We start from the raw sequence: 25,205 nt of genomic DNA on the forward strand, positions 1-25,205 counted from the left end.
TACCTGTAAAATATAATGTCTTTCTATATAGGTGACCCACTTTTTATTTGCTTTGTAAAGCCAGATTTGGTCTAAATCCTTATAATTTTATGAAGCAAGGTAGATGGCTAATATGAAAGAACTTCGTAAAAGGATCCTAGAGATAAATATGCTTTTTTTCTTAGGATTTGGCAAGACCTATATTTCCTTTCTTCAACTCTAAGCGTAGAAGAAGAGTTGTTGACTGCTTGTGGTGCCTCATGCCTGTAATCCTAGCACTTCGGGTGGTTGAGTAGGGAGGATCACTTGAGCCCAGGAGTTTGAGAACAGCCTGGGCAGTATCAGGAGACCCTGCCTCTACAAAAAAAAAAATTAACCGGGCCTGGTGGCATGTGCCTGTCGTCCCAGCTACTTGGAAGGCTGAGGCAGGAGGATTGCTCCAGCCTGGGTGATAGAGCAGAAATTAAAAGTTTTGGTTGTACTTAACCAAAGCCTCTGCCTGGTTAAATTTTCTCTTGTTACCTGGAAACTTTCTAAATGTCCTTAAATAGGGTACAGGTTAAATAAATTCTTGTATGGTACGGCCTTAGAGCTCTGACGAAAGTATGGAATCAAACCACTGATATCGAACCACTGACAGAATAACTGAAATATGAAAGATCTGTCATATTATTAAATAAGAAATGTAAGTTGTAGAACATATAGTATGGACTCATTTCTGTACCTTGGTTTACGAAGTATCTGTAGGGATATATACATGTAGGAGTTGGGTATATGCTTGGAAAAGTCTATGTTCATACCAAACCATTAGCAGCTACATTGAGGACTGGGAACTGGGAGCTTTTGTTTTACAAACTTGAATACCACTTTTTTTTTTTTCGTTTTCCTTACCCACCTTTGCCACCACCCCCCATGACTTTAAAATGCTTTTTTTTTTTTTTTTTTGAGACAGAGTTGCTCTGTTGCCCAGGCTGGAGTGGGGTGGCACCATCTCGGCTCACTGCAACCTCTGCCTCCCAGGTTCAAGCGATTCTCCTGCTCTGCCTCCCAAGTAGCTGGGTTTACAGGCGCCTGCCACCACACCTGGCTAATTTTTGTATTTTTAGTAGAGATGGGGTTTCACCATGTTGGCCAGGCTAGTCTTGAACTCCTGACCTCAGGTGATCCGCCTGCCTCGGCCTCCCAAAGTACTGGGATTACAGGCATGAGCCCCTGCATCCGGCCTAAAATGCTTTTTTTTTTTTTTGAGATGGAGTCTCACTCTGTCGCCCAGGCTGGAGTACAGTGGCGCGATCTCGGCTCACTACAAGCTCTGCCTCCCAGGTTCACGCCATTCTCCTGCCTCAGCCTCCCGAGTAGCTAGGACTACAAGCGCCCGCCACCGTGCCCAGCTAATTTTTTGTTTTGTATTTTTAGTAGAGATGGGGTTTCACCGTGGTAGCCAGGATGGTCTTGATCTCCCGACTTTGTGATCTGCCCGCCTCAGCCTCCCAAAGTGCTGAGATTACAGGCGTGAGCCACCACGCCCGGCCTAAAATGCTTTTTATTTTACTTTATATATTGCACAGTTGATCCTCATGCACTGTGCAGAGTCTGCAAACTTAAAACTGAAGGCGATCTAGTTCAATCTTTCCTGAGTCAAGAAAAAAAGAAAAAAAAAAAAGAAGAAAAGCACACAAATAAAATCTCTGAAACAAAACCTGAATTCATTGCCTAAGGTCTTGAATACAACTTTTAAAAACAATGTACAATATATTACTTTAAAACAGAGTTTTATGTACAGAAAAGCATATAACTCGCAAGTGTATGGCTCAATGAATATTCACTAAGCAAACACATCTGTATAACCAGCACCCAAAATCCCAGAGAAAGAACATTAACAATTTCCTGGAAGCTCCTTTATTCCCCCTCCCGGTCCCTATCTTCCCTCACACCCCAGTAACCATAATCTTGACATCTTAACATCATAGGTTAGTTTTGCCTGTTTTTGAACTCTATACAAAGAGAATCATAGTATATACTCCTATGTCTGGCTTCTTTTGTTCAGCAGTATGTTTCTGAGATTCATCTGTGCTATTGTGAGTACAAGAGTTTGTTTTCATTGATGTTTAGTAATTGGTTGTTTCCAGTTTAGGGCCATTTCAATAGTGCTGCTATGAGCATTCTTATACATGTGTTTTGGCATACATGTGTACATCCGTCTGTTGAATATATACCCAGGAATGAAATTGCTAGGTCATACAGTATGTTATACATATATTTAGCTTTTGTAGACACTGAAACAGTTTTCTAAACTGATTGTACCGATTTACAGAAATTCCAACCAGCACCATATGAAAGTTGTAATTGTTTTACATCCTTGTCAACACTTTATACTGTCAGTCTCCTTAATTTTGGCTACTCTGGAGGGTATCTCATTATAGTTTTAATTTTTATTTCCCTGAGGACTAGTGATGTTGAACACAGCACGTTTTGCCTTTTGGATAACCTCTTTTTTTTTTTTTTTTTTTTTGAGACAGAGTCTCACTCTGTCGCCCAGGCTGGAGTGCAGTGGCGCAATCTCGGCTCACTGCAAGCTCCGCCTCCCGGGTTCACGCCATTCTCCTGCCTCAGCCTCTCCGAGTAGCTGGGACTACAGGCACCCGCCACCTCAGCCGGCTAGTTTTTTTGTATTTTTAGTAGAGACGGGGTTTCACCGTGGTCTCGATCTCCTGACCTCGTGATCCGCCCGCCTCGGCCTCCCAAAGTGCTGGGATTACAAGCGTGAGCCACCGCGCCCGGCCTTTGGATAACCTCTTATGATGGGCCTAGGCAAGTCTTTTGCCTGTTTTCTATTGGGTTGCCTGGAGATGAGTTTTTTCCCAGGTCTTTCCCATTCTGTAACCTCCTGCCTTTTCACTTTGCTAATGGTATCTTTTAATGAGTGCATGTTCCTAATTTTACTAATTATCCTTTTCCTTTATGGTTAGTACTTTTTTTTGTGTCTTGTTTAAGAAATCTTTCTATTTAAATCTGTAGTCATCCTGGAAGTGATTTTGTGTATAGTGTAAGTTAAGGGTTAAGATTCATTTTTTCTTTCCACATAGGTATTTATCTGACCATTTATTGAAGACATTCTCTTTCCACTGCCCTGTAGTGCCACTTTTGTCACAAATCAAATATCTTTGTACATGTGGATATGTGTATAATCTCTGTGTCCATCCTTGCACAGTATCACACCGTCTTATTTACTGTGGCTTTATCAGAAGTCTCGATGCACAGTTCCAACCTAATTCTTCAGGACTGTCTTGGTTATTTTATTCTTGGCCCTTTGCATTTACATACAAGTTTCAGAATCAGGTTGTCTGTTTTTACCTGCTGGGATTTTGACTGGGATTGCATTGAATCTGCAGACCACTTTAGAATAAATTGTTACCTGGACAATATTTCAGTCTTCCAGGCCATTGACATTCATATGTATCCACTTATTTTAGACTTTTCATTTCTCAGGTTTTTGTGTAGAGGCTTATATGCCTTTCATTTGTTTATTTTATTTTATTTTATTTTAAGGTAGGGTCTTGCTCTGTTGCCCAGGCTGGAGTGCAGTGGTACAATCTTGGCTCACTGCAACCTCCGTCTCCCAGGTTCAAGCAATTCTTCTGCCTCAGCCTCCGGAGTAGCTGGGATTACAGGTGCGTGCCACCACACTTGGCCAATTTTTGTATTTATAGCAGAGATCGGGTTTCACCATGTTGGCCAGGCTGGTCTCAAACTCCTGACCTCAGGTGATCCACCTGCCTCGGCCTCCCAAAGTGCTGGGATTACAGACATGAGCCACTGCACCTAGCCTGCTTGTTTATTACTTTTTGTTTGTTTTTTGAGACAGTTTTTTGCTCTTGTTGCCCAGGCTGGAGTGCAATGGCATGATCTCGGCTCACCGCAACCTCCACTTCCCGGGTTCAAGTGATGCTCTTGCCTCACCCTCCCGAGTAGCTGGGATTACAGGCATATGCCACCATGCCCCCTAATTTTGTATTTTTTTTAGTAGAGATGGGGTTCTCTATGTCGGTCAGGCTGGTCTCGATCTCCCAATCTCAGGTGATCCACCTGCCTCAGCCTCCCAAAGTGCGGGGATTACAGGCGTGAGCCACCATGCCCAGCCTGTTTATTCTTATTTGATGTTTTATTGATGGTATTGAAATGGCATCTTTTTATAATTTCTTTTTTTTAATTGATTTTTATTTTTTGTGGAAATGGCATCTCGCTAAGTTACCCAGGCTTCTCTCGAACTCCTGGCCTCAACTGATCCTCCTGCCTCAGCCTCTCAAAGTGCTGAGACTACGGACATGAGCCAGGGTGCCCTGACAGTAAGTAAAATAAAACAATTTTATTTTCTTACTGTTTGTTGCTAGTATAAAGAAATGTAATTTTGTTTCTGTTGAGCTTTTATCCAGCTATTAGTTCTATTAGTTTATCATGTATCACTTTTTATAAATAATGATTTATGGTCACTAAGTAGCCACTTGTTCCTGTGTGGACTGGCTGAAAAAGGAAGAACAAAAATCTGTCTCTTGTGTGCAGGCTTCCCTTCCGGTGCAGGAGTACCTGTTTATGCCGTTTGACCAGGCTCACAAGCAGTATGAGACAGCCAGACACCTGCCGCCTCCCCTCTATGTCCTCTTTGTTCAGGCCACTGCATATGGGCAGGCCTGTGGTGAGTATGGGGCCTGGGTGAGGACGAGGGGCTATGGGAGCAGCAGCTGTGGCCGAGTGAATCAGTTGGAAGCAGTACCTGCTCAGGAAATTTCTCAGTCCTGCCCCGAAGCCCTCAGGTGACAGAAGCTTTCTTCCCTCTGCATTGCCCAGCATGGCTGCTCTGACCAGCTGGCCTAAGGCTGGATTAACCTGATGGGTATTCACAATGGGTGGCTTTGAGTCATTCGTGAGCCTGGCTGGACAGCTGTTGGGTGCAGAGCCCAGGCAGCCTGTGTGGGCTCCCAGGTGCTCACCCCATCAAGGCACGCTTGGCAGTTAGATCAGTGTCTCTTGCTCTGCTTCAGGGTGGGGGTGCCTGGTAAATACAGGTCTCAGCCAGCTCTCCCAGGCTTTTGCCATGCCTTGAATCAGGCTGCATGTCTTTGTTATGAATTTCCAGGTTAGATGATGTGTCCTCATTAAGCTTGAGGGCAGCCTGTGACTCTGCTAGGGTTTTGAGAAAATTTTGGAGACCCTGCCTTTTGCCCTAATGCAGCTTTCACCCAGCACCTAAATTTTCTCACCCCACCGCATCAGACAGACATATACTGCACCAATGCTTGCTTCTCCTCCCACCTTGGGCACCAACACATTACTGTCTCTCTTCTTGTGTCTTCCTCGTCCTTCTGGTCCTCCCCTCCCCTTTGTTCTCCCTCCTGTTTCCATCATCAGCTCATATGAAATCCTCCCAGCCCCCTAGACAGGGTGAGTAATTTTCTTTTCTTTTATGTTTAAAATTGGCCTGTTCTATTCTGATGTTCTTGTAGAATGCTAATATTAAATGGCTGAAAAAATAGTCTGGTGTTTGCCAGTGCTTGATGGGAGCAACTAGTTGTTTGGGGTGAAGGGTGGTGATTCACATAGGGTTGCAATAGATAAGGCAGCGGTCAGCCACTTGGGGGACGTTTGCTATCCCTCCTTAGTGTGGCTAGGCAAACCGTTTCAGGTTCTTGGGACTATCTGTACCCTTAAGAATGGAGTTGGACAGTGGTAGCCTATCTGACCTCACAACGCTAGACCCTCAGAGGGGATCCCAAGACATCACTCAATGAGGTGTCATACCTGGTGTATGCAACAGGCTGTTAGTTCATGTGCTGGAGAGGCCAAGCTTAAGTTGAACAGACTTGGTCTTGAATCCTGGTTTATCAGCCTTATGGCTGTGATGTCTAGCTTCTCTGAGCCTTAAGTTTCTCATCTATAAATGGCTATAATAATGGTATTACTCCTGTAGGGTTGTTGTGAAGATTAAAATTTTTTTTTTTTTCTGAGATGGAGTCTGGCTCTGTTGCCCAGGCTGGAGTGCACTGGCGTGATCTTGGCTCACTGCAACCTCTGCCTCCCAGGTTCAAGCAATTCTCCCTGCCTCAGCCTCCCAAGTAGCTGGGATTGCAGGCGCCCACCACCATGCCTGGCTAATTTTTATATATTTAGTAGAGACAGAGTTTCACCATGTTGGCCAGGCTGGTCTCGAACTCCTGACCTCAGGTGATCCACTCGCCTTGGCCTCCCAACCAGACATGAGCCACCACACCCAGCCTAAAAATTAATTTTTAATAATTTTATAGTTAAAATTACAAGCATCAGCTCATTCAGTCCCCACCACTAATGGGGCAGCAACTATTTTTCTTTTTTTTTTTTTTCTTGAGACAGAGTCTCATTCTGTTGTCCAGGCTGCAGTGCAGTAGCATGATCTTGGTTCGCAGTAACCTCCACCTCCTGGATTCAAGCAATTCTCCTGTCTCAGCCTCCGAAGTAGCTGGAATTACAGGCACATGCCACCACACACAGCTAATTTTTGTATTTTTAGTATAGACAGGATTTTGCCATGTTGGCCAGGCTGGTCTCAAACTCCTGACCTCAGATGATCCGCCTGCCTCGGCCTCCCAAAGTGCTGAGATTACAGGTGTGAGCCACTGCACCCGGCAGCTGCTATTTTTCAAGTCCCCATTTCATAAATACAGAAACCGAGGCTCAGACAGTGACATAACTTTCCAGGTCATGTGTTTGAGAATTGGTTAGGCAGGGACTCAGGTCTGGAACTGGACTGCAAGATCCAAGTTCCTATTCACTGTGCCACTGCCTCCCAGTTAAGTGAGACAATGGCAGCCATGTGCTTGGTATAGTGTAGAATAGAGAATAAGCACTTAGGTGAGAGTCGTTGTTTCTGGAATGTGGACAGGCATGGATTTCTGGGTGAGAACCACTAAGACAATTGGCAGAGGAGTTCCATGTGGCTTTAGGCCCTCAGTTTGAATTTCTGTGCTTTGGTGTGCACCAAAAAAGAGAGGCATTCACTGCTAGTTTCAGGTGATGCTGGTTTAGGAATTTGTACTTAAGTTCTCTGTTCTCAGTAAATGATGGAAAAAAAAGACTTAAGTGTCCCACCTTGTTTCCCTTCATCTGGAGCAAGGACTTGTGCTCTTCCACCCTTAGTCAGCAAGGAGCTGGGCAGAAGTGGGAGAAATGCAGCCCCAGAGCTGGCCTACTCGTGCTGCTTAGCAACTTTCCTCAGCAGCTTTCCTACCAGACTTCTTCTTGCCTCCCAGATAAGACGTTATCTGTGGCAATCGAAGGCAGTGTGGATGAAGCCAAGGCTCTGTTCAAGCCTCCAGAGGACTCCCAAGGTAATGTGGTGGTTGGGATTCCACCCCCAGGGACACCAAGTCACCATCTGAGGGCAGTCCTGGTCTTTGGAGAACTAGCTGGACTAGTTCTGTGTAGCAGGAAGCTTGACTTGAATGTCTTAGCACCCTGGAGTAGACAGGAAAGAGAGCTCACTTCCCGGAGTCACAAGGTGCAGCCCGTGGATTTCAGCCCTGCCACTCATTAGCTGACTGACCCCGAGGAAGGTATTTAATATTTCAGAGCCTCAGTTTATTCATTTGTGAAAACAGATAGTAACACCTCATGTAGGATTGTTATGTGGATTAAATAAGGTAATGCACATACAGCCTTTAGCATAATTCTCAGTACATTGTACCCCCTCAAGTTATGCATGCTTCTACTACTATTATTATTATTTGTGTTACTATTATTACCACAGCCACCACCACCATCACAAGGAGGGGCTTGTGTTCCATCTAAATGATATAAAAAGCCCTTTGAAAAAAACGAGTTATACGTCATTCTTCTTTTTTCTTTTTTCATCACCATGTTTTCTGAATAAGAAGCAGCAAGTTAATTTATTATTTATTATAGAGAAACTTATTTACAAAAGACAGAGTCAGGGCCCCTTTATGCCATGTGGGTTGGAGTGCTTTAGGGAGCATTTGGAGCCCCCTCAACTCTAGCTGCCTTCTGTCTGTGGCTGCAGATGACGAGAGTGACTCGGATGCCGAGGAGGAGCAGACCACGGTGAGAACCATTTCCTCTTGTGGGGGCATCAAGCAGCTGCATGCACTGGGGCATGCTTGTTTGCAGGTGCCATGCTCCCTAGAAGCAGAAGAAAGAGGTTTGAAAGAAAGGGCTGCTGGGAGGGGAGTCTGACAACCCAGCTAGCTGAAGCAGCAGGTGCCAGGCAGTAGGTCTGAGGCCTGGCTGGTTGGGAGAGGGAAGGGGAGATTGGTATGACCGATCCTCATCAGCTTGGCACTTTCCTTTGTCCAGAAACGTCGGAGACCCACGCTAGGGGTTCAGTTGGACGACAAACGCAAGGAGATGCTGAAGAGGCACCCACTGTCTGTCATGCTCGACCTGAAGTGCAAAGGTTTGGCTGCACTCACCTTGTTTAGGGGATCTGTAGCACCTAAGAGTTCACCCAGCTGCAGGTGCAGAGGGTCTGGGAGCCAGATGCCTATTTGCCCAACAAAGGATTCCCATTTCATATTGCTTTGTCTTTCCTTATTGTTTTGTATAGACTTTGTTTCTTCTTCTTGTTAAATCATAACCGTAACAACATAGCAACAAAACTCCAGTCACATAAGGCAGAAGCTTGAGAAAACTACACGTCTTTCTGAATCTGGCAAGTCAAATATCTAGAACAAGTTGCAAAAGTATACAGGTTTTGAGTAAGACCAACATGTTTAATAGATATAAGTAGAACTTTGTATTCTGCAGAGTATATGTTTTGAAGTTGGTTTGTATGAAAAAGTACCATATAATAAAATGTTCTAGCAGTATAAGAGCTAACAGTAAAATTTAAGTTTCCCTCTCACCACAGGTTCCTATATACCAGTCCTAGGTCTCACCTCCAAGGGCAACCATTATTACAGACTTCTTATGTATTTTCTAGAAAGATTCTTTGCACCTAGAAGCTTTTATACAAATGTATATTTATCTGCTTCCCACTTTATTTTTTGCACAAATGGAAATAGGCTCTACACAATGGTTTTCTTTTTGCTGGTTGTTTGTTTGTTTGTTTGTTTGTTTGTTTTAGAGATAGGGTCTCACTCTTGTCATCCAGGCTGGAGTACAGTGGCATGATCACAGCTCACTGCAACTTCAACCTCCTGGGCTCAATCGATCTTCCCACCTCAGCCTCCCAAGTAGCGGGGGCTGCAGGCACGTGCCATCATGCCAGTTAATTTTTGTATTTTTTGTAGAGATGGGGTTTTGTCATGTTGCCCAGGCTGGTCTTGAATCCCTGGGCTCAAACGATCCTCCTGCCTCAGCCTCCTAAGTAGCTGGGACTGGAAGCGTGCACCACCGTGGCTGGCTTTGAGATAATTTTAGGCTCATAGAAGACTTGCCAAAATAACATGAGTTCCTATATACTCTTCATTCAGCTTCCCTTAAAGTTACATCTTAATTAAAGATGGTATGATTAACAGTGATCCACACCACTCTTAATTTCATTGGCCCAATATTGTTAACAAAATGACAGAATTTTTTTAGTTTCTTCTTTTCAATTAATGTCCTTTTTCTGTCCCAAGATCCAAGCCAGGGTCTCAAAGTGCATTTAGTTGCCATGCTCCTTAGTCTCCTCTAGGCAATGAGTTTCTCAGTCTTTCCTTGTGTTCCATGACCTTGATTAGACTGAGATTATGGATTTGGGGGGGAGAATAGCATAGATGAGGTCGTCACTATCATGTCATATCAGGAGTACCTGATATCACTGTCTTATTTCTGCTGATATTGACCTTGATCACTTGGTTCCCTTTCCATCTTGTATTTGTTAGAAGCAGAGTCACTAAGTCCAGCCCACGCTCAAGGGCAGGGAAATTAAGCCCTACCTCTTGGTGGGAAGAGTAGCAAAGAATTTGTAGATGCTCTCTTTGCTTCTTTTTGTTCATTATATTACTGTTGTGATTTTTTTTTTTTTTTCTTGAGATGGAGTCTTGCTCTGTCGCCCAGGCTGGAGTGCAGTGGCACGATCTCTGCTCACCGCAAGCTCCGCCTCCTGGGTTCACACCATTCTCCTGCCTCAGCCTCCCAAGTAGCTGGGGCTACAGGTGCCCACCACCACGCCCGGCTAATTTTTTGTATTTTTAGTAGAAACAGGGTTTCACCGTGTTAGCCAGGATGGTCTTGATCTCCTGACCTCGTGATCCGCCCGCCTCGGCCTCCCAGAGTGCTGGGATTACAGGTGTGAGCCACCGTGCCTGGCCGATTTTGTTTTTATAGTAAATGATTGTAAAAGTCTCTTTGAGTTTTTCTATGATTCTGTTTTTCTTTTTTTGTTATAATTTCAACTTTTATTTTCGATTCTGGGGATACATGTGCCAATTTGTTACACTATTTTGCTTGGTCTTGAGGTTTGGGGTATGAATGATCCCGTCACCCAGGTAGTGGGCATAATACCTAGTAGTTAGTTTTTCAACGCTTGACCCCCCTCCCTTACTACCGCCTATGACTCTGTTGACTCTGCTCTGAATGTTTTGACTCATAAATTCTCTCATCTTCCTCCCCTCCAGATGACAGTGTGCTTCACCTGACTTTCTACTACCTCATGAACCTCAACATCATGACAGTAAAAGCCAAAGTGACAACTGCCACGGAGCTGATCACCCCCATCAGTGCAGGGTATTGAGCAGGCGCTCTGGGCAGTGACGTGCGGGATGGGGAGGTGATGAGAGCCTCATTGTAGGACTGCTCTCGGTTCCTCCCTCTGGCTCTGGAGAGGGCCACGGCTGTGTTGACTTGTCTTGTATTAAGATGGACCAGAAGTCCTGGCACATCGCTGGTATTTAGAAAGCACTCTCTGACTTTAATTTGTGAAGTCCTCTTACTACACAGCAGATGATAAAAGTGACAACAGCATATTTGCAAATTGAGTAGGTGGGGCAGAGCACCAGCTTTTTGCTACCAGTGGAAAGTGTGTGAATATAAAATGAGATTTGGCAGACATTATTAGGTTGCCAGATTTAGGCCACTCTTTCCCTTTTCTCTTTCTATCTCAACCAAGGTGCTGGGATTTTTGCTCCCTAGCTCAGCCCAAGCCCATGTCCTTATCTGGGTGGTGGGAGGACTGTGGTGGGTCCCTGTGAAAGTTTTGAGAAGAGTGAGCAGAGGCACAGTAATGTCAGCCATCATCGCATCCCCAGGAAGGCCCTGACTACAGTGCTCTTTTTTTAATTTCTATTTTTGTTGATACACCGTCTCACTGTGTTGCCCAGACTGGAGGACCATGGCATGATCATAGCTCACTGTGGCCTCAAACTTCTCTGCTGTAGTGATCCTCTTACCTCAGCCTCCTGAGTAACTAGGACTACAGGTGCACACCACCATGCCTGGCTGACATTTTATAGAAATGGGGTCTTGCTCTGTTGCCCAGGGTGGTCTTGAACTGCTGGCCTCAAGCACTCCTCCCATCTCTGCCTCTCACAGTGCTGGAATTCCAGGCATGAGTCACTGTACCTGGCCCAATCATGGCATTCTTCTGCAAACATGGGTGGGAAGAAGGGTCAAGGGGGGCTGAGGGTGAAATAGCTTCCATTCACAAGAGCACTGCCCTGACCTAGTCCCACTGTCAGCTGTAGAAAAACCACTGAGGCTTAGGGAGGTACAGCTCTGGTGCCTGGTGGAGCAGGGCTCTTTCCACCCCTTCCAGTTCTCCATGATGATGGTGTCTCTTGGGTTTTAGACTCTGCACTTAGAGAGTCCATATCCCCTTCAGGCCACAGCAGCTTTGGCTGCTGTGCCTGAGAGTGTTGTTGGACCCCCCAGGGGTTCTCTGGATGAAATTGACCCTGTTCCCATCTGACCCCAGCAGAGGGAGCCCAGGGCTTGCTTCTGAGCACCCAGTTCCACTGTCCAGGGCTCTCAGTTCAATGAGGAGCTCCAGGGCCCCCAGATCGTGGTAGAGCTCATCATGAACATTCTGCTTGTTCATTTCTCAGGTGCCCTACCTGCTAATAAGAGGGCTGCAGCCTGGCTTTATTGCATGCTCAACTCCAGCTCTTCACTAAGCTGTATACCTGGCCTCAGAATCTGTTTCCTCGCTGTGTGGTTGTTAATTGTAATATCCCCTCCCAGGGTGCTTGTGAAGAGTCAGGTCAAGTGCTTAGCATAGAGGAAGCACTTGGTAAAGGACAGCTGATTTATCATCATTGACTCTTTTAACTTTCACAATAGCTCTATGAGGTGAGTTAACTGAGGCTCTGGACAGTTAAGGGGTTGCCTCAAGGTCACAGGTAGAGAGTGGAGAATTTTGAATCGAAGTCAGCGAGACCTGTATACCACTGCTGTCATTGCCAGGTGGGCCCTGACCCCCAAACAGGGAGGAGACATAAAAGGAGATGCCGCTGTGAAACCGGGATTAGGTCTTTTAGGCCTTCAGGTGTTGTCTAGCTCATCCTCCTTTTACAAATAGAGAAACCGAGGTCCTGGGAGCATACAACCAATATATCGCAGCACTGGACCTAAAGCCCAAGACTCTGGACTTCCAGCCCAGAAGCCTTTGCTCAAATACAGGCTGCCTTTGGCCACATGAAGACACCAACCTGGCATACGGTTTTATTGATTTATCTATTAAAATATAAGGATATATTCTCACACTAATTCTTGAATATCGTACTATCATTCTAATTTCCCTGATTTTTTTTCATACATTTTTTTGGGAGAGGGAGGTTTCAGATAAACAGTTTTTTTAATAGTTTTGTGTTTTGAGTCTGGATCACTATAAGGCCCATACATTGCCAATGAGCAAAGCTTCTCTCAAGTGTCTTCTTATCAGAAGGTCCTGCCATCTTTTTTGTTTTCTCCTAAGATTCATTGTCTTGGGCTTTCCACCATCTTTTTATTTGTTGAAGAAAATGGGTCGTTTGCTCTATAGGTTCTACCTAGTCTGAATTTTGAAGACTGTGTCCCTGCGGTATCGTTAAATGTGTTCGTCTTTCTCCCTGTATGTTCTTGTGAACAGGGAGTTGGCTTAGAGACTTGATCAGATTACATTTTCGAAATTTTTTTGTGGTGGTGGGATGAGTAGAGGGCAGGACTATATCATGGTTGTTGTTGAATACTTCCATCAAGAGGCAAGGCTCTCTCTATTTTTGTGATGTTACTGTCATTGACAACTGTTGCCTAGATCCGTTAATTCATTAGAGAATTTTTAAAAATTCCGCCCGACAGAGTTAATGTTTTTATTTTATTTTTCATTTATTTATTTTGAGAAGGAGTCTGTCTGTGTTGCCCAGGCTGGAGTGTGGCGGTGCGATCTTGGCTCACTGCAACCTCCACCTCCCTGGTTCAAGTGATTCTCCTGCCTCAGCCCCTCGAGTAGCTGGGATTACAGGCATGTGCCACCATGCCCGGCTGATTTTTGTATTTTGAGTGGAGATGGGGTTTTGCCATGTTGGCCAGGCTAGTCTTAAGAGTTAATGGTTTTGTTTTTCTGTTTTTTTGAGACAGAGTCTCACTCTGTTGCCCAGGCTGGAGTGCAGTGGTGCGATCTCAGCTCATTGCAACCTCCGCCTCCCGGGTTCAAGCAATTCTCCTGCCTCAGCCTCCCGAGTAGCTGGGACTACAGGTGTGTGCCACCATGCTAGGCTAATTTTTGTATTTTCAGTAGAGACAGGGTTTCACCATTTTGGCCAGGATGGTCTTGATCTCTTGACCTCATGATCTGCCCACCTCGGCCTCCCAAAGTGCTGGGATTACAGGCGTGAGCCACCACGCCTGACCACTAAGGTTTTTTTAATCCCTTTTTTTAAATCAAAATTGTATAACAAAGATTTGAGTGGTTGAGAAGTTTTTTTGTTTTGGTGTTATATTTTTATGACTATAAATAGCCTTTCCTTTTATGTTCATCATTTTTACCAAGTTCAGTTGTCTTGAGCCACATGTTGCAGATATAAATTTTGCCAAGAAGGTTTGATTCCTTCATCAGGTTTTGTCAATTAATAACCTTCATCATGGGCAGTTTTGGTTCTGTTTTATTTATTTACTAATAGATTGATTATATCTATTAGTAATAGTCCCTAAACACTTGCTAAAAGACTGAAACGTTTTTATTTATTTATTTATTTATTTATTTATTTATTTATTTATTTTATTTTTTGAGACGGAGTCTTGCTGTGTTGCCCAGGCTGGAGTGCAGTGGCATGATCTAGGCTCACTGCCAGCTCCGCCTCCCAGGTTCACGCCATGCTCCTGCCTCAGCTTCCTGAGTAGCTGGGACTACAGGTGCCCGCCACCACGCCCGGCTAATTTTTTGTATTTTTAGTAGAGATGGGGTTTCACCGTGTTAGCCAGGATGGTCTTGATCTCCTGACCTCGTGATCCGCCCGCCTCAGCCTCCCAAAGTGCTGGGATTATTGGCATGAGCCACCGCGCCCAGCCTTGAAACATTTTTATTTTATTTTATTTTATTTTATTTTATTTTATTTTATTTATTTTTTTGAGATGGAGTCTTGCTCTGTTGCCCAGGCTAGAGTGCAGTGACGCGATCTCGGCTCACTGGCAGCTCCGCCTCCCGGATTCACGCCATTCTCCTGCCTCAGCCTCCCTAGTATCTGGGACTATAGGCGCCCACCACCACGCCCAGCTAATTTTTTTTTTTTTTTTTTTGTATTTTTAATAGAGATGGGGTTTCACTGTGTTAGCCAGGATGGTCTCGATCTCCTGACCTCGTGATCCACCCGTCTTGGCCTCCCAAAGTGCTGGGATTGCAGGCGTGAGCCACCGTGCCCGGCCTGAAACGTTTTATTTGTTTTGTAGTCAGTTCTCCATTTGAGGCCGTTCCCCAAAGACCTTGGGGAGGAACAGGGATACTCAGTGAGACAGAGTAGAGAAGAGCTGGAAGCTTCCACAGTCCTAGCGTGGAGTTCCTGAGGGCATGCTGGGGCCAAAACTCAGGATTGGCATGTGCTGCCCAAGTTGCTCCTGATGTTATCCATGGAAAGATGAATGAGAACCCCCTTTGGTTCAGGGAACGAATGGGCCTTGTCATCCTTTTGATAAAATTACTACATTACCCTCCCACATTATCTCTTCTTTGCTTGTCACATTTAATGACAAACTGTGCCAGAACCATCCCAGGTGGGTGGCAGTGTCGTCACTATTTCTCTCCGCTTGTAGCTCTGGGTCTCCAGTGTATGTGATTGTATCTTTTTCTGGGAACATACAGGGAGCCTTTTTCTGTGATTAGCATAAGATTTGGTCAAAGTGAGATAGACATAGCACCAAAGCTATACACTTGTTCTCTCTGTAGCAGAAAGAAGTCTGTTCTGCTTTTATGAAAATTGAAATTATTTCTACTGCTGGTGTCATGGGACTTTGCTCCCCTGAGGTAAGGCCTTAGGCACCATATAAATCTTGAAGGGATTAGTTTTTTAAAAATTAATGATTAAGAGTACTAGTCTGTTTGATCAGACAATATAAAGCCACCTCTGGCACTTACTAGCAGTGTGATCTTGAACAAGCCATATCTTTTAAAGCCTTGAGTTTTTCCTCTATAAAATGGAAGTGATAATCCTCCCTCATAGGGTTGTAAGGATGCAATGACCTCAAGCATATAAAGGGTCTGGCCCACAGAAAGCCTTCAATAAATGGTGGCATTGGTCATCAGTGAGATGTGGTATTACCATCCCCAAATGCCCAAGCCTATGTTGAAGAAAGATGTTGGCTGCATTCTCACTGCTTACTGTTTTTCCTTTTCCAGTGACTTGCTGTCTCCTGACTCAGTCCTGAGTTGCTTGTATCCTGGGGATCATGGAAAGAAAACTCCGAATCCAGCCAATCAGTATCAGTTTGATAAAGTTGGGTGAGTCAGCAGTTTCCTCCTCTCCCAGCTCTCTACTTCTGAGTTTCTCTGGTGGCTCAAGCTAAATGCTGGAGACCTGTTAGGGCCAGAGGTGACCCAGAGGATAGGAAAGACCACAGGGTAGAAAGAAATGCTTGTTCTTTCTTGCTTACAAGGCAAAGGGAGATCACAAGAAGGGTGGAAGGATCAAAACTCGGAAACATGCTGGGTGTGGTGGCTCACGCCTGTAATCCCAGCACTTTGGAAGGCCAAAGCGGGTGGATTCCTTGAGCTCAGGAGTTCGATACCAGCCTGGGCAACATGGCAAAACCCTGTCTCTACAATAAATACAAAAATTAGCTAGGCATGGTGGTGGGCATTTGTAGTCCCAGCTATTGGGGAGGTTGAGGTGGGAGAATTGCATGAGCCCAGGAGGTTGAGGCTGCAGTGAGCCATGGTCATGCCGCTGCACTCCAGCCTGGGGGCAACAGAGCCAGATCCTGTCTCAAAACAAAAACAAAAAGAAAAACAAAAAAAAACCCTCTGGAAGCATAATAATACATGATACAATAAAAATGTTTGACATTTTAATTATCCGAGGATTAATTTTAAAAATATTTTCTAAATTGGTAGACCAATAAAGACATTAGTACACTGCCTTTGTATTTGATATTTGCTTATAAGTTGAAGGTTGCAAGAAGAAAAGGAAAAAGAGGAAAGTGAATGTGAGAGAGATGAAATTCACAGTAGGGAACTGACAAAGTTGAAGGGCTTTGCCAGCAGCCTAGCTGTGAACATGGCCAAACCTGCAGGACTGGCTGGTTTGTGGGGCATGGGAGGATGGGAGGAGGCTGTATCCTGGGACCACAGCAGAAATGACTTACAGCACAATTTTATTTATCTTCTTTTCTGCAGCATCCTGACTTTGAGCGACTATGTACTTGAGCTAGGTCACCCCTATTTGTGGGTACAGAAGCTGGGTGGCCTCCACTTCCCTAAAGAGCAGCCCCAGGTCTGTACACTGATCTCGTCTAGTTGGCTGAGGAGCTTACTTCCTCTCTTCCTGTATAGACTCTAGAAAGGCCAGGCCGGGCGCAGTGGCTCACGCCTATAATCCTTGTGCTTTGGGAGGCTGAGGCAGGTGGATCACCTGAGGTCAGGAGTTCAAGACCAGCCTGGCCAACATGATGAAACCGCATCTCTACTAAAAATACAAAAAATTAGCTGGGTGTGGTGGCATGTTCCTATAATCCGAGCTATTCAGGAGGCTGAGGCAGGAGAATCACTTGAACCAGGGAGGCAGAGATTGCGGTGAGCTGAGATCATGCCACTGCCCTCCAGCCTGGGCAACAAGAGCAAAACTCCATCTCAAAAAAAAAAAAAATAAAAGGCCTGTCATGGCCTTTGGAGTTTTGAACTGGCAGAATGTGTCCCCTCAGGGCTGTGACCTGTCTTCTATCCACTCAGGACACTGAAATGTCTTAGACTTATAAGAGTTTAGGTACCTTTTGCCTTTTCTCTGAGCCTAGTAGCCTTCTAGACTCAGGTAACTTGAGTCCTTGCTCTGGGACTCATGGCTGCAGGCTCTGCTGCCCTTGTTCTTGTGTGCAAGTGCCAAATATGAGGCATGAGCAGAAATCCAGGGGGCCTGGCCCCTTAGCAGAAGCCTGCATTTCCTCAGGAGTTGGACACAGCTTCTCAAGAACCCAGCATATTGTGTTGTTTCTGCCAGGACTCAGCATCTGGCCTGTCATAGCAGATAAACCCTGCCATGTCTAAAGGGTACCCATCTTGGGGCATGGATAATCCAGGCTGCCGCAGGCAGGCAGGTCCCAGGAGAGAGATGGTGCCTGGAGGAAGGGATGGGGGAGCACACGTGTGTGTGTCTCATTGTCACTCACAGCAAACAGTGATTGCTGACCACTCGCTGAGCGCCAGCCACATGGAGACCACCATGAAACTTCTGAAGACCAGGGTGCAGTCCCGCCTGGCCCTCCACAAACAGTTTGCATCCCTAGGTAAGCTGATGATGGGGCGGTGGTTTAAGAGTCACTCAGACAACACACGGACAACAACAACTTAGCCTTTCACTCAAAACTTGAATCCTGATGATAAATACAAGACCTGGATTCCTGGCTTTATGGAGTGGGAATCTTGGCAGAGCCACTGGGGAGAGCTCCAGGCCTGTCCAGGCAGAGTACTGAGCTCCCCCTTAGAGCCATCAGTGCTGTCCTGCCTCACAGAGGAAGCCCAGAGCCATTGCGTGGCACAAGTTTGTGGATTGATCAGGGGCAGCTCATCCTAGGTCATGCACTGCAGATTTCGATGTGCATTTGACACACATTTAATGAGATCCTGATTTATGCCAGGCACTGAGCATAGTGCTGGGGGAAGAACTGAGCACAGTGAACCCCTGCCCCTGGCTCTGTGGCTCACAGTCAGCTTATTTGAATATAGCTATCCAGGGAGCAACTTGCATATCCCTTCCCCAAGGCCTGCTGACCTGGTGTTCCCCAGGGTGAGGCTGAGCCTATGTTTTCTTCTAAGCTCCCAAGTGATAATGATGAGCCACTGACTTAGGTGGTGGCATTTGGGGGCTTCTTTTAGTTTATTCACTCAGTAAATGGTTGTCAAATGCTTACCATGTGGCAGGGGGATGGGGTCAAGATTTTTCTGATCTAAAAGAGTCTGTGCCAGGTGCAGTGGCTCTTGCCTGTAATCACAGCACTTTGGGAGGCCAAGGCAGACAGATCACTTGAGGTCAGGAGTTCAAGACCAGCCTGCCAACATGGTGAAACTCCGTCTCTACTAAAAATACAAGAATTAGCTGGGCATGGTGGTGTGCACTGTATTCCCAGCTACTCAGGAGGCTGAAGCAGGAGAATTGCTTGAACCTGAGAGGCGGAGGTTGCAGTGAGCTGAGATGGCATCACTGTATTCCAGCCTGGGCAACAAAGTGAGACTCCATCTCAAAAAGTAAAAGATAAATTAAAAAAAGAATCTCTGTCAGGAAAGGCATTGGGTTTCCAGGATACATCTGGAGACCACTCCCCACCAGTTCTTAGACTCCACACGGCTGCCGATCTCTCCAGAGCACCGATGTTTGTCCATCAGGCCATGCTCCCCATCAGCATTGCTGAGTTTGTTTTGTCCCAAGGTAGGGAGCCTGTCATTCTGGACAGTACTTACTGTGTTGGCATATTTGCTTATTGAAATGCCAGCAGGAATTTACCCTGGAGCAGTTCTCTGGCTCTTCTCCCTGACACACAACACTTCAGTTGTTTCCTCCATCAAGGTCAGCTATGAAAATACAGGCCTCTAGGCTATTTGTTCTAATTAACAGTCACTGCTGCAGGGGCACCCTCCCTAGTTCTGACTATAGGGGTTTTTCTTTGGCAGGCTATCATTTGCATTAAAGAGAAAGCACCATAAGTGCTGGCACTGGATCTGGCCACAAGCACGTAGCACTGGGTGAAGGTCAGGTTGACATGCTTGCATTCCTGGCACTTGTTGACCTGGGTACTTCCTGAGTACCAGGTATACCAGGATAGCTGGCTGGGCCATCTGAGCCCTTCAGAGAGCCCCAGGAGGATGCTAGTTACTCATCTGTGGCACCTGATTTCTACCTGTGATATCACCTGTCTTTTTCTCTTTTAGAACATGGCATTGTGCCAGTTACCAGTGATTGCCAGTACCTCTTCCCTGCCAAGGTTGTCTCTCGCCTGGTGAAATGGGTGACAATTGCCCATGAGGATTACATGGTAGGTGAAGGAGTGACAAGTTACCCTTACTGTCCTAAGGATTGCAGGACCATGTCACCTTTCAGCTCCTGCCACCTCACTGGAAGGGCAGGGGATTTAACCAGAGGAGCCAGCAGTTCACTTCTTGTCTGTGGTACCTCTTCTAGGAGCTGCATTTCACCAAAGACATTGTGGATGCGGGACTGGCTGGGGACACCAATCTCTACTACATGGCGCTCATCGAAAGGGGCACAGGTAATTGCTCTGCTGATTACAGGGGTTCTAGACAAAGGGCGCTGCCAAGAATCAAACACTCTCGGGGGTTGCCCAAAGAAAGCAGAAGATCCTGGAGTCCTGCTGCAAGGACTTAACAGATAATAATGATCGTGAGAGCCTGTTCAGCAAGGACTCATTCTGCAACACAGACACACACGCTGTGTCTCACTGAACCCTCACTGCAGTCCTAGGGGTGGTGCTGTCATTTCCATTTTACATGGGAGGAAATTTGGGCTTAGTTGCAAGCCCAGTCTGAGCGCTGAGCCTGAGCTCTTTGCTCCTTCCTTCACCGCTTTCTAGTACCGGACATCTCCTCCTTCTCCCTCTTCATAACAGGGCTGAGGTGTCACCCTCAGGTTGTAAAGGGCAGGGTCACAGGGCCTCCCTCCCTCTTCTGCAGTCCCTGCACTCACTTTAGAGGCATCGAAAGCTCAGATTCTTCACACTTCTTCTGGCATCTGACTCCGCCAGGGCTCCCTGCTGAAGTCCTGGGATGTTGCGTTTGGGCTGTTGTGCTGTTGTCCCACCCAAGCCACAGCAAGCCTGGCACTGCCTGTGGGATCTGACACCCCCAAGACTTGGTGCTGAGCTGAGGAAGTTGTCTGTAGTTCTAAGACAGTTCCAGAACTGTAAGGAAAGGCTGAACTCTTTGGTATCAGAGTTTCTGTCCTCACTACCCCACTTTCTTCTCTATTTTTCATGTCTTTTAAAATAAAATTCTGAAGAAACTGAATATTTTAGATACAGTTGAGGCCTCCCTATCCCACTTTATTCCCTTTCTCCTAATAAGTGACCACTATTTGGATTTTATGCATTTGCTTTCCATCTTTCCATCCTTTCCCTGCCACACTTTTTTTTTTTTTTTTTTTTTAGTAGAGATAAGGTCTTGCTTCCAGGCTGGAGTGCAGTGGCACGATCATAGCTCACTGCAATCTTAAACTCCTGGACTCAAGCAATCCTTCTTCCACCTTAGCTCCCTGAGTAGCTGCGACTACAGGTATGCTACCATGCTCAGCTAAGATTTTTTGTTTTTGTTTTTGTTTTTTTGTAGAGGCAGGTTCTTACTATGTTGCCAAGCCTGGTCTCAAACTGCTGGCCTTTCTCCCAAAGTGCTGGGATTGTAGGCATGAGCCAGCATGCCTGGCCTCTCCCCTTTTAAAATTTAATTTAACTTAATTTATTTTTTGGAACATGGTCTTGCTCTGTTGCCTAGACTGGAATACAGTGGCTCAGTCATGGCTCACTGCAGCCTCAGCTGCCTGGGCTCAAGTCATTCCCCTACCTCAGCCTCTCAAGTAGCTGGGGCTACAAATGTGCACCACCATGCTTGGCCAGTTTTTTTTTTTTTTTTTTTTTGTAGAGATAAGGTCTTGCTTTGTTGCCCAGGCCAGTCTCGAACTCCTAGGTTTAAGTGATTCTCCCAACTCGGCCTCCCAAACTGCTGGGATTGCAGGCATGAACCACCACACCCGGTCTTCCTTTTACCTCATCCCTGAACAACATAAAGTACAGGCATATCTCAGAGATATTGCAGGTTCAGTTGCAGACTACCACAATGAAGCAGACTTTGCAATACAGTAGGTGACACAAATTTTTTGGTTTCCCAGTACGTATAAAAGTTATGTTTGCACTATAGTCTAAGTGTACAATAGCATCATGTTTTTAAAAAACAATATACAGCTGGACAAGTGGCTCATGCCTATAATCCCAGCATTCTGGAAGGCTGAGGTGGGCGGATCACCTGAGGTCAGGAGTTCGAGACCAGCCTGGCCAACATAGTGAAACCCTGTCTCTACTAAAAATACAAAAATTAGCTGGGCATGGTGGCATGCACCTGTAGTCCCAGCTACTCAGGAGGCTGAGGCAGGAGAATTGCTTGAACCCAGGAGGTGGAGGTTACAATGAGCTGAGATCATGCCACTGCACTCCAGCCTGGGCGACAGAGCAAGACTCTATCTCAAAAAAAAAACAACAACAAAAAACAATATATATACCTTAATTTAAAAGTACTTTATGGGCTGGGCACTGTGGTCCATACCTGTAATCCCAGCACTTTGGGAGGCTGAGGTGGGAGGATCACCTGAGGTCAGGAGTTCAAGACCAGCCTGGCCAACATAGTGAAACCCTGTCTCTACTAAAAATACAAAAGTTAGCCGGGGTTGGTGGTGGGCGCCTGTAATCTCAGCTACTTGGGAGTCTGAGGCAGGAGAATTGCTCGAACCCGGGAGGTGGAGGTTGAAGTCAGCCAAGATCGCACCACTGCACTCCAGCCTGGGTGATAGAGCGAGACACTGTCTCAAAAAATAAATAAAAATACTTTATTAGGCCAAGTGCAGTGGCTCATCCCTGTAATCCCAGCGCTTTGGGAGGCCGAGGCAGGCAGATCGCTTGAGTCCAAGAGATTGAGACCAGCCTGGGCAACATGAGGAAACCCCGTCTCTACTAAAATACAAAAATTAACAAGGTATGGTGCCACACACCTGCAGCCCCAGCTAGTCAGAACAATTGTCCCTGAGGCACAAGAATCTTGAATCTGGGAGGCAGAGGTTGTAGTGAGCCGAGATTGTGCCACTGCACTCCAGCCTGGGTGAAAGAGAGAGACCCTGTCTCAAAAAACAAAACAAAAACCACCTCTATTACTGAAAAATACTAATGATCGTCTGAGTCTTCAATGAATCGTAATCTTTTTGCTGGTGAAGGTCTTGCCTTAGTGTGGATGGCTGCTGACTGATCCAAGTCATGGTTGCTGAAGGTTGGTGTGTCTGTGACAATTTCTTAAAATAAGACAACAACAAAGTTTGTTGCATCGATTGACTCTTCCCTTCATGAAAGATTTCTCTATAGCATGTGATGCTGCTTGATAGCAGTTTACCCATGGTGGAACTTCTTTCAAAATTGCAGTCAGTCCTCTCCAACCCTCCCGCTGCTCTATCAACTAAGTTTACTTAATATTCTAAATCCTTTGTTATAATTTCAGCAATGTTCATAGCATCTTCCCAGGAGTAGATTCTATCTCAGGAATCGTTTTCTTTGTTCATTCATCAGGAGCAACTCCTCATTTGTTGAAATTGTATCATGAGATTGCAGCAATTCAGTCACGTCTTTAGGCTCCACTTCTACTTTATAATAGTTATGTTACTATTCCCACATCTGCAGTTACTTCCTGCACAGAAGTCTTGAAGTCTTCAAAGTCATGATGGTTGGAATCAGTTTCTTCCAAACCTCTGTTAGTGTTGATATTTTGACCTCCTCCCCTGAATCACAGATGTTTTTAATGGTGTCTAGAATGGTGAATCCTTTCCAGGTTTTCGATTTACTTTGCCTAGATCCATCAGAGGAATCACTGTTTATGGCAGTTATAACCTTACAAAATGTATGTCTTAAATAATATGACTTGAAAGTCAGAATGAGTCCTTGATCCATGAGCTGCAGAATGGATGTTTTATTAGCGGGCATGAAAATATTAATCTCCTTGTACACCTCGATCAGTGCTTTTGAGTGACTAGGTACATTGTCAATGAGCAGGTCTCAGCAGTGGGCTTAAAATAATTCAGTAAACCATGCTGTAAACAGATGTGCTGTCATCCAGGCTTTGTTCCATTTATAGAGCACAGGCAGAGTAGACTTAGCATAATTCTTAACGGCCCTAGGATTTTTGGAATGGTAAATGAGCATTGGTTTCAACTTAAAGTCACCAGCTGTATCAGTCTAACAAGAAACTCAGCTTACCCTTTGAAGCTTTGAAGCCAGGCATTGACTTCTCTCTAGCTCTGAAGTCCTAGATGGTGTCTTATTCCAATAGAAGACCATTTCATCTACATGGAAAATCTACTGTTGGCCAGAAAAGTGGCTCACGCCTGTAATTCCAGCACTTTGAAAGGCTGAGGTGAGTGGATCACTTGAGGTCAGGAGTTTGAGACTAGCCTGGCCAACATAGTGAAACCCAATCTCTACTAAAAATACAAAAATTAGCTGGGCGTGGTGGCACACGCCTGTAGTTCTAGCTGCTCGGGAGGCTGAGGCAGGAGAACCGCTTGAGCCCAGGGGGCGGAGGTTGCAGTGAGCTGAGGTTACGCCACTGCACTCCAGCCTGGGTGACAGAGTGAGACTCTATCTAAAAAAAAAAAAAAAGAAAATCTATTGCTTAGGCCGGGCGTGGTGACTCATACCTGTAATCCCAGCACTTTGGGAGGCTGAGGGCAGGCAGATCACTTGAGGTCAGGAGTTCGAGCCAACCTGGCCAACATGGCAAAACTGCGTCTCTACTAATAATACAAAAATTAGCCGGGCATGGTGGTGGGTGCCTGGAATCCCAGCTACTGGGGAGGCTGGGGCACGAGAATCACTTGAACCCAGGAGGTGGAGGTTGCAGGGAGCCAATATCGTGCCACTGCACTCCAGCCTGGGCGACAGAGTGAAACTGTGTCTCAAAAAAAAAAAGAAAAAAAAAATATATATGTATACACACACACATATATACACACACATATATATACACACATATACATATATATATATAATTTAGTGTAGCTGTCTTCATCAGTGATCTTAGCTAGATTGTCTTATTAACTTGCTGTAGCTTCTATATCAGCAGTTGCTGCTTTGCCTTGCAATTTTATGTCATGGAGATTACTTCTTTCCTTGCACCTTGTGAACCAACCTCTGCTAGCTTCAGACTTTTGTTCTACAGCTTCCCTCACATCTCTCAGCCTTCATAGAATTGAGGAGAGTTAGGGCCTTGCTCTGGTTTAGGCTTTGGGCTTAAGAGAATGTTGTGGCTGGTTTGATCTTCTATTCAGACCACTAAAATTTTCTCCATATCAGTGGCTGTTTTGCTTTCTTATCGTTCATATATTTACTAGAGTGCCACTTTTAATTTCCTTCAAGCACTTTTAATTTCCTTTTACTTGGCCCTTTGGCTTCAAGGGACTTAGCATTTGGCCTGTCTTGGTTTTCAACATGTCTTCCTCCCTGAGTGTAATCATTTCTAGCTTCTGATTTAAAGTGAAAGATGTACAACTCTTCCTTTCATTTGAACACTTCCAGGCTGTTGTAGGGTTATTAATTGTCCTAATTTCAATATTGTGTCTCAGGGAATAGGGAAGCCCAAGGAGAAAGAGACAGATCTTCTTCTTGGTCAGTAAGAACACATACAGTATTTATCAGTGAAGTTTGCCATCTTTTTAAAAATTTTTTTAAGACGGAGTCTCTGTCACCCAGGCTGGAGTGCAGCGCCACAATCTTGGCTCACTACAACTTCTGTCTCCTGGGTTCAAGCAATTCTCCTGCCTCAGCCTCCCTAGTAGCTGGAACTACAGGTGCATACCCACCACATCCAGCTAATTTTTTGTATTTTT

General features: G+C 45.4%; 1 protein-coding gene across 6 annotated transcripts in view; it reads left to right on the forward strand.

Moving 5' to 3' along the window:
* The window catches only part of THOC5 (THO complex subunit 5), a 49,818-nt gene that overhangs the window by 17,439 nt on the left and 7,174 nt on the right, over positions 1-25,205 (forward strand). For 3 of the 6 annotated variants that reach the window (XM_055253498.1, XM_055253497.2, XM_063623637.1), the window contains 11 exons: positions 4,540-4,672; positions 5,386-5,418; positions 7,260-7,337; positions 8,027-8,067; positions 8,320-8,419; positions 10,566-10,674; positions 15,752-15,853; positions 16,748-16,844; positions 17,736-17,850; positions 19,490-19,593; positions 19,740-19,827. In XM_055253498.1, the coding sequence (XP_055109473.1) occupies positions 4,540-4,672; positions 5,386-5,418; positions 7,260-7,337; positions 8,027-8,067; positions 8,320-8,419; positions 10,566-10,674; positions 15,752-15,853; positions 16,748-16,844; positions 17,736-17,850; positions 19,490-19,593; positions 19,740-19,827 (1,000 nt within the window). The remainder of the gene's footprint in view (positions 1-4,539; positions 4,673-5,385; positions 5,419-7,259; positions 7,338-8,026; positions 8,068-8,319; positions 8,420-10,565; positions 10,675-15,751; positions 15,854-16,747; positions 16,845-17,735; positions 17,851-19,489; positions 19,594-19,739; positions 19,828-25,205) is intronic. The other 3 variants (XM_063623638.1, XM_055253499.2, XM_063623639.1) reach the window with 1 other exon arrangement.

The sequence above is a fragment of the Symphalangus syndactylus genome, chromosome 18, assembly GCF_028878055.3.
Source record: "Symphalangus syndactylus isolate Jambi chromosome 18, NHGRI_mSymSyn1-v2.1_pri, whole genome shotgun sequence".
NCBI lineage: Eukaryota > Metazoa > Chordata > Mammalia > Primates > Hylobatidae > Symphalangus > Symphalangus syndactylus.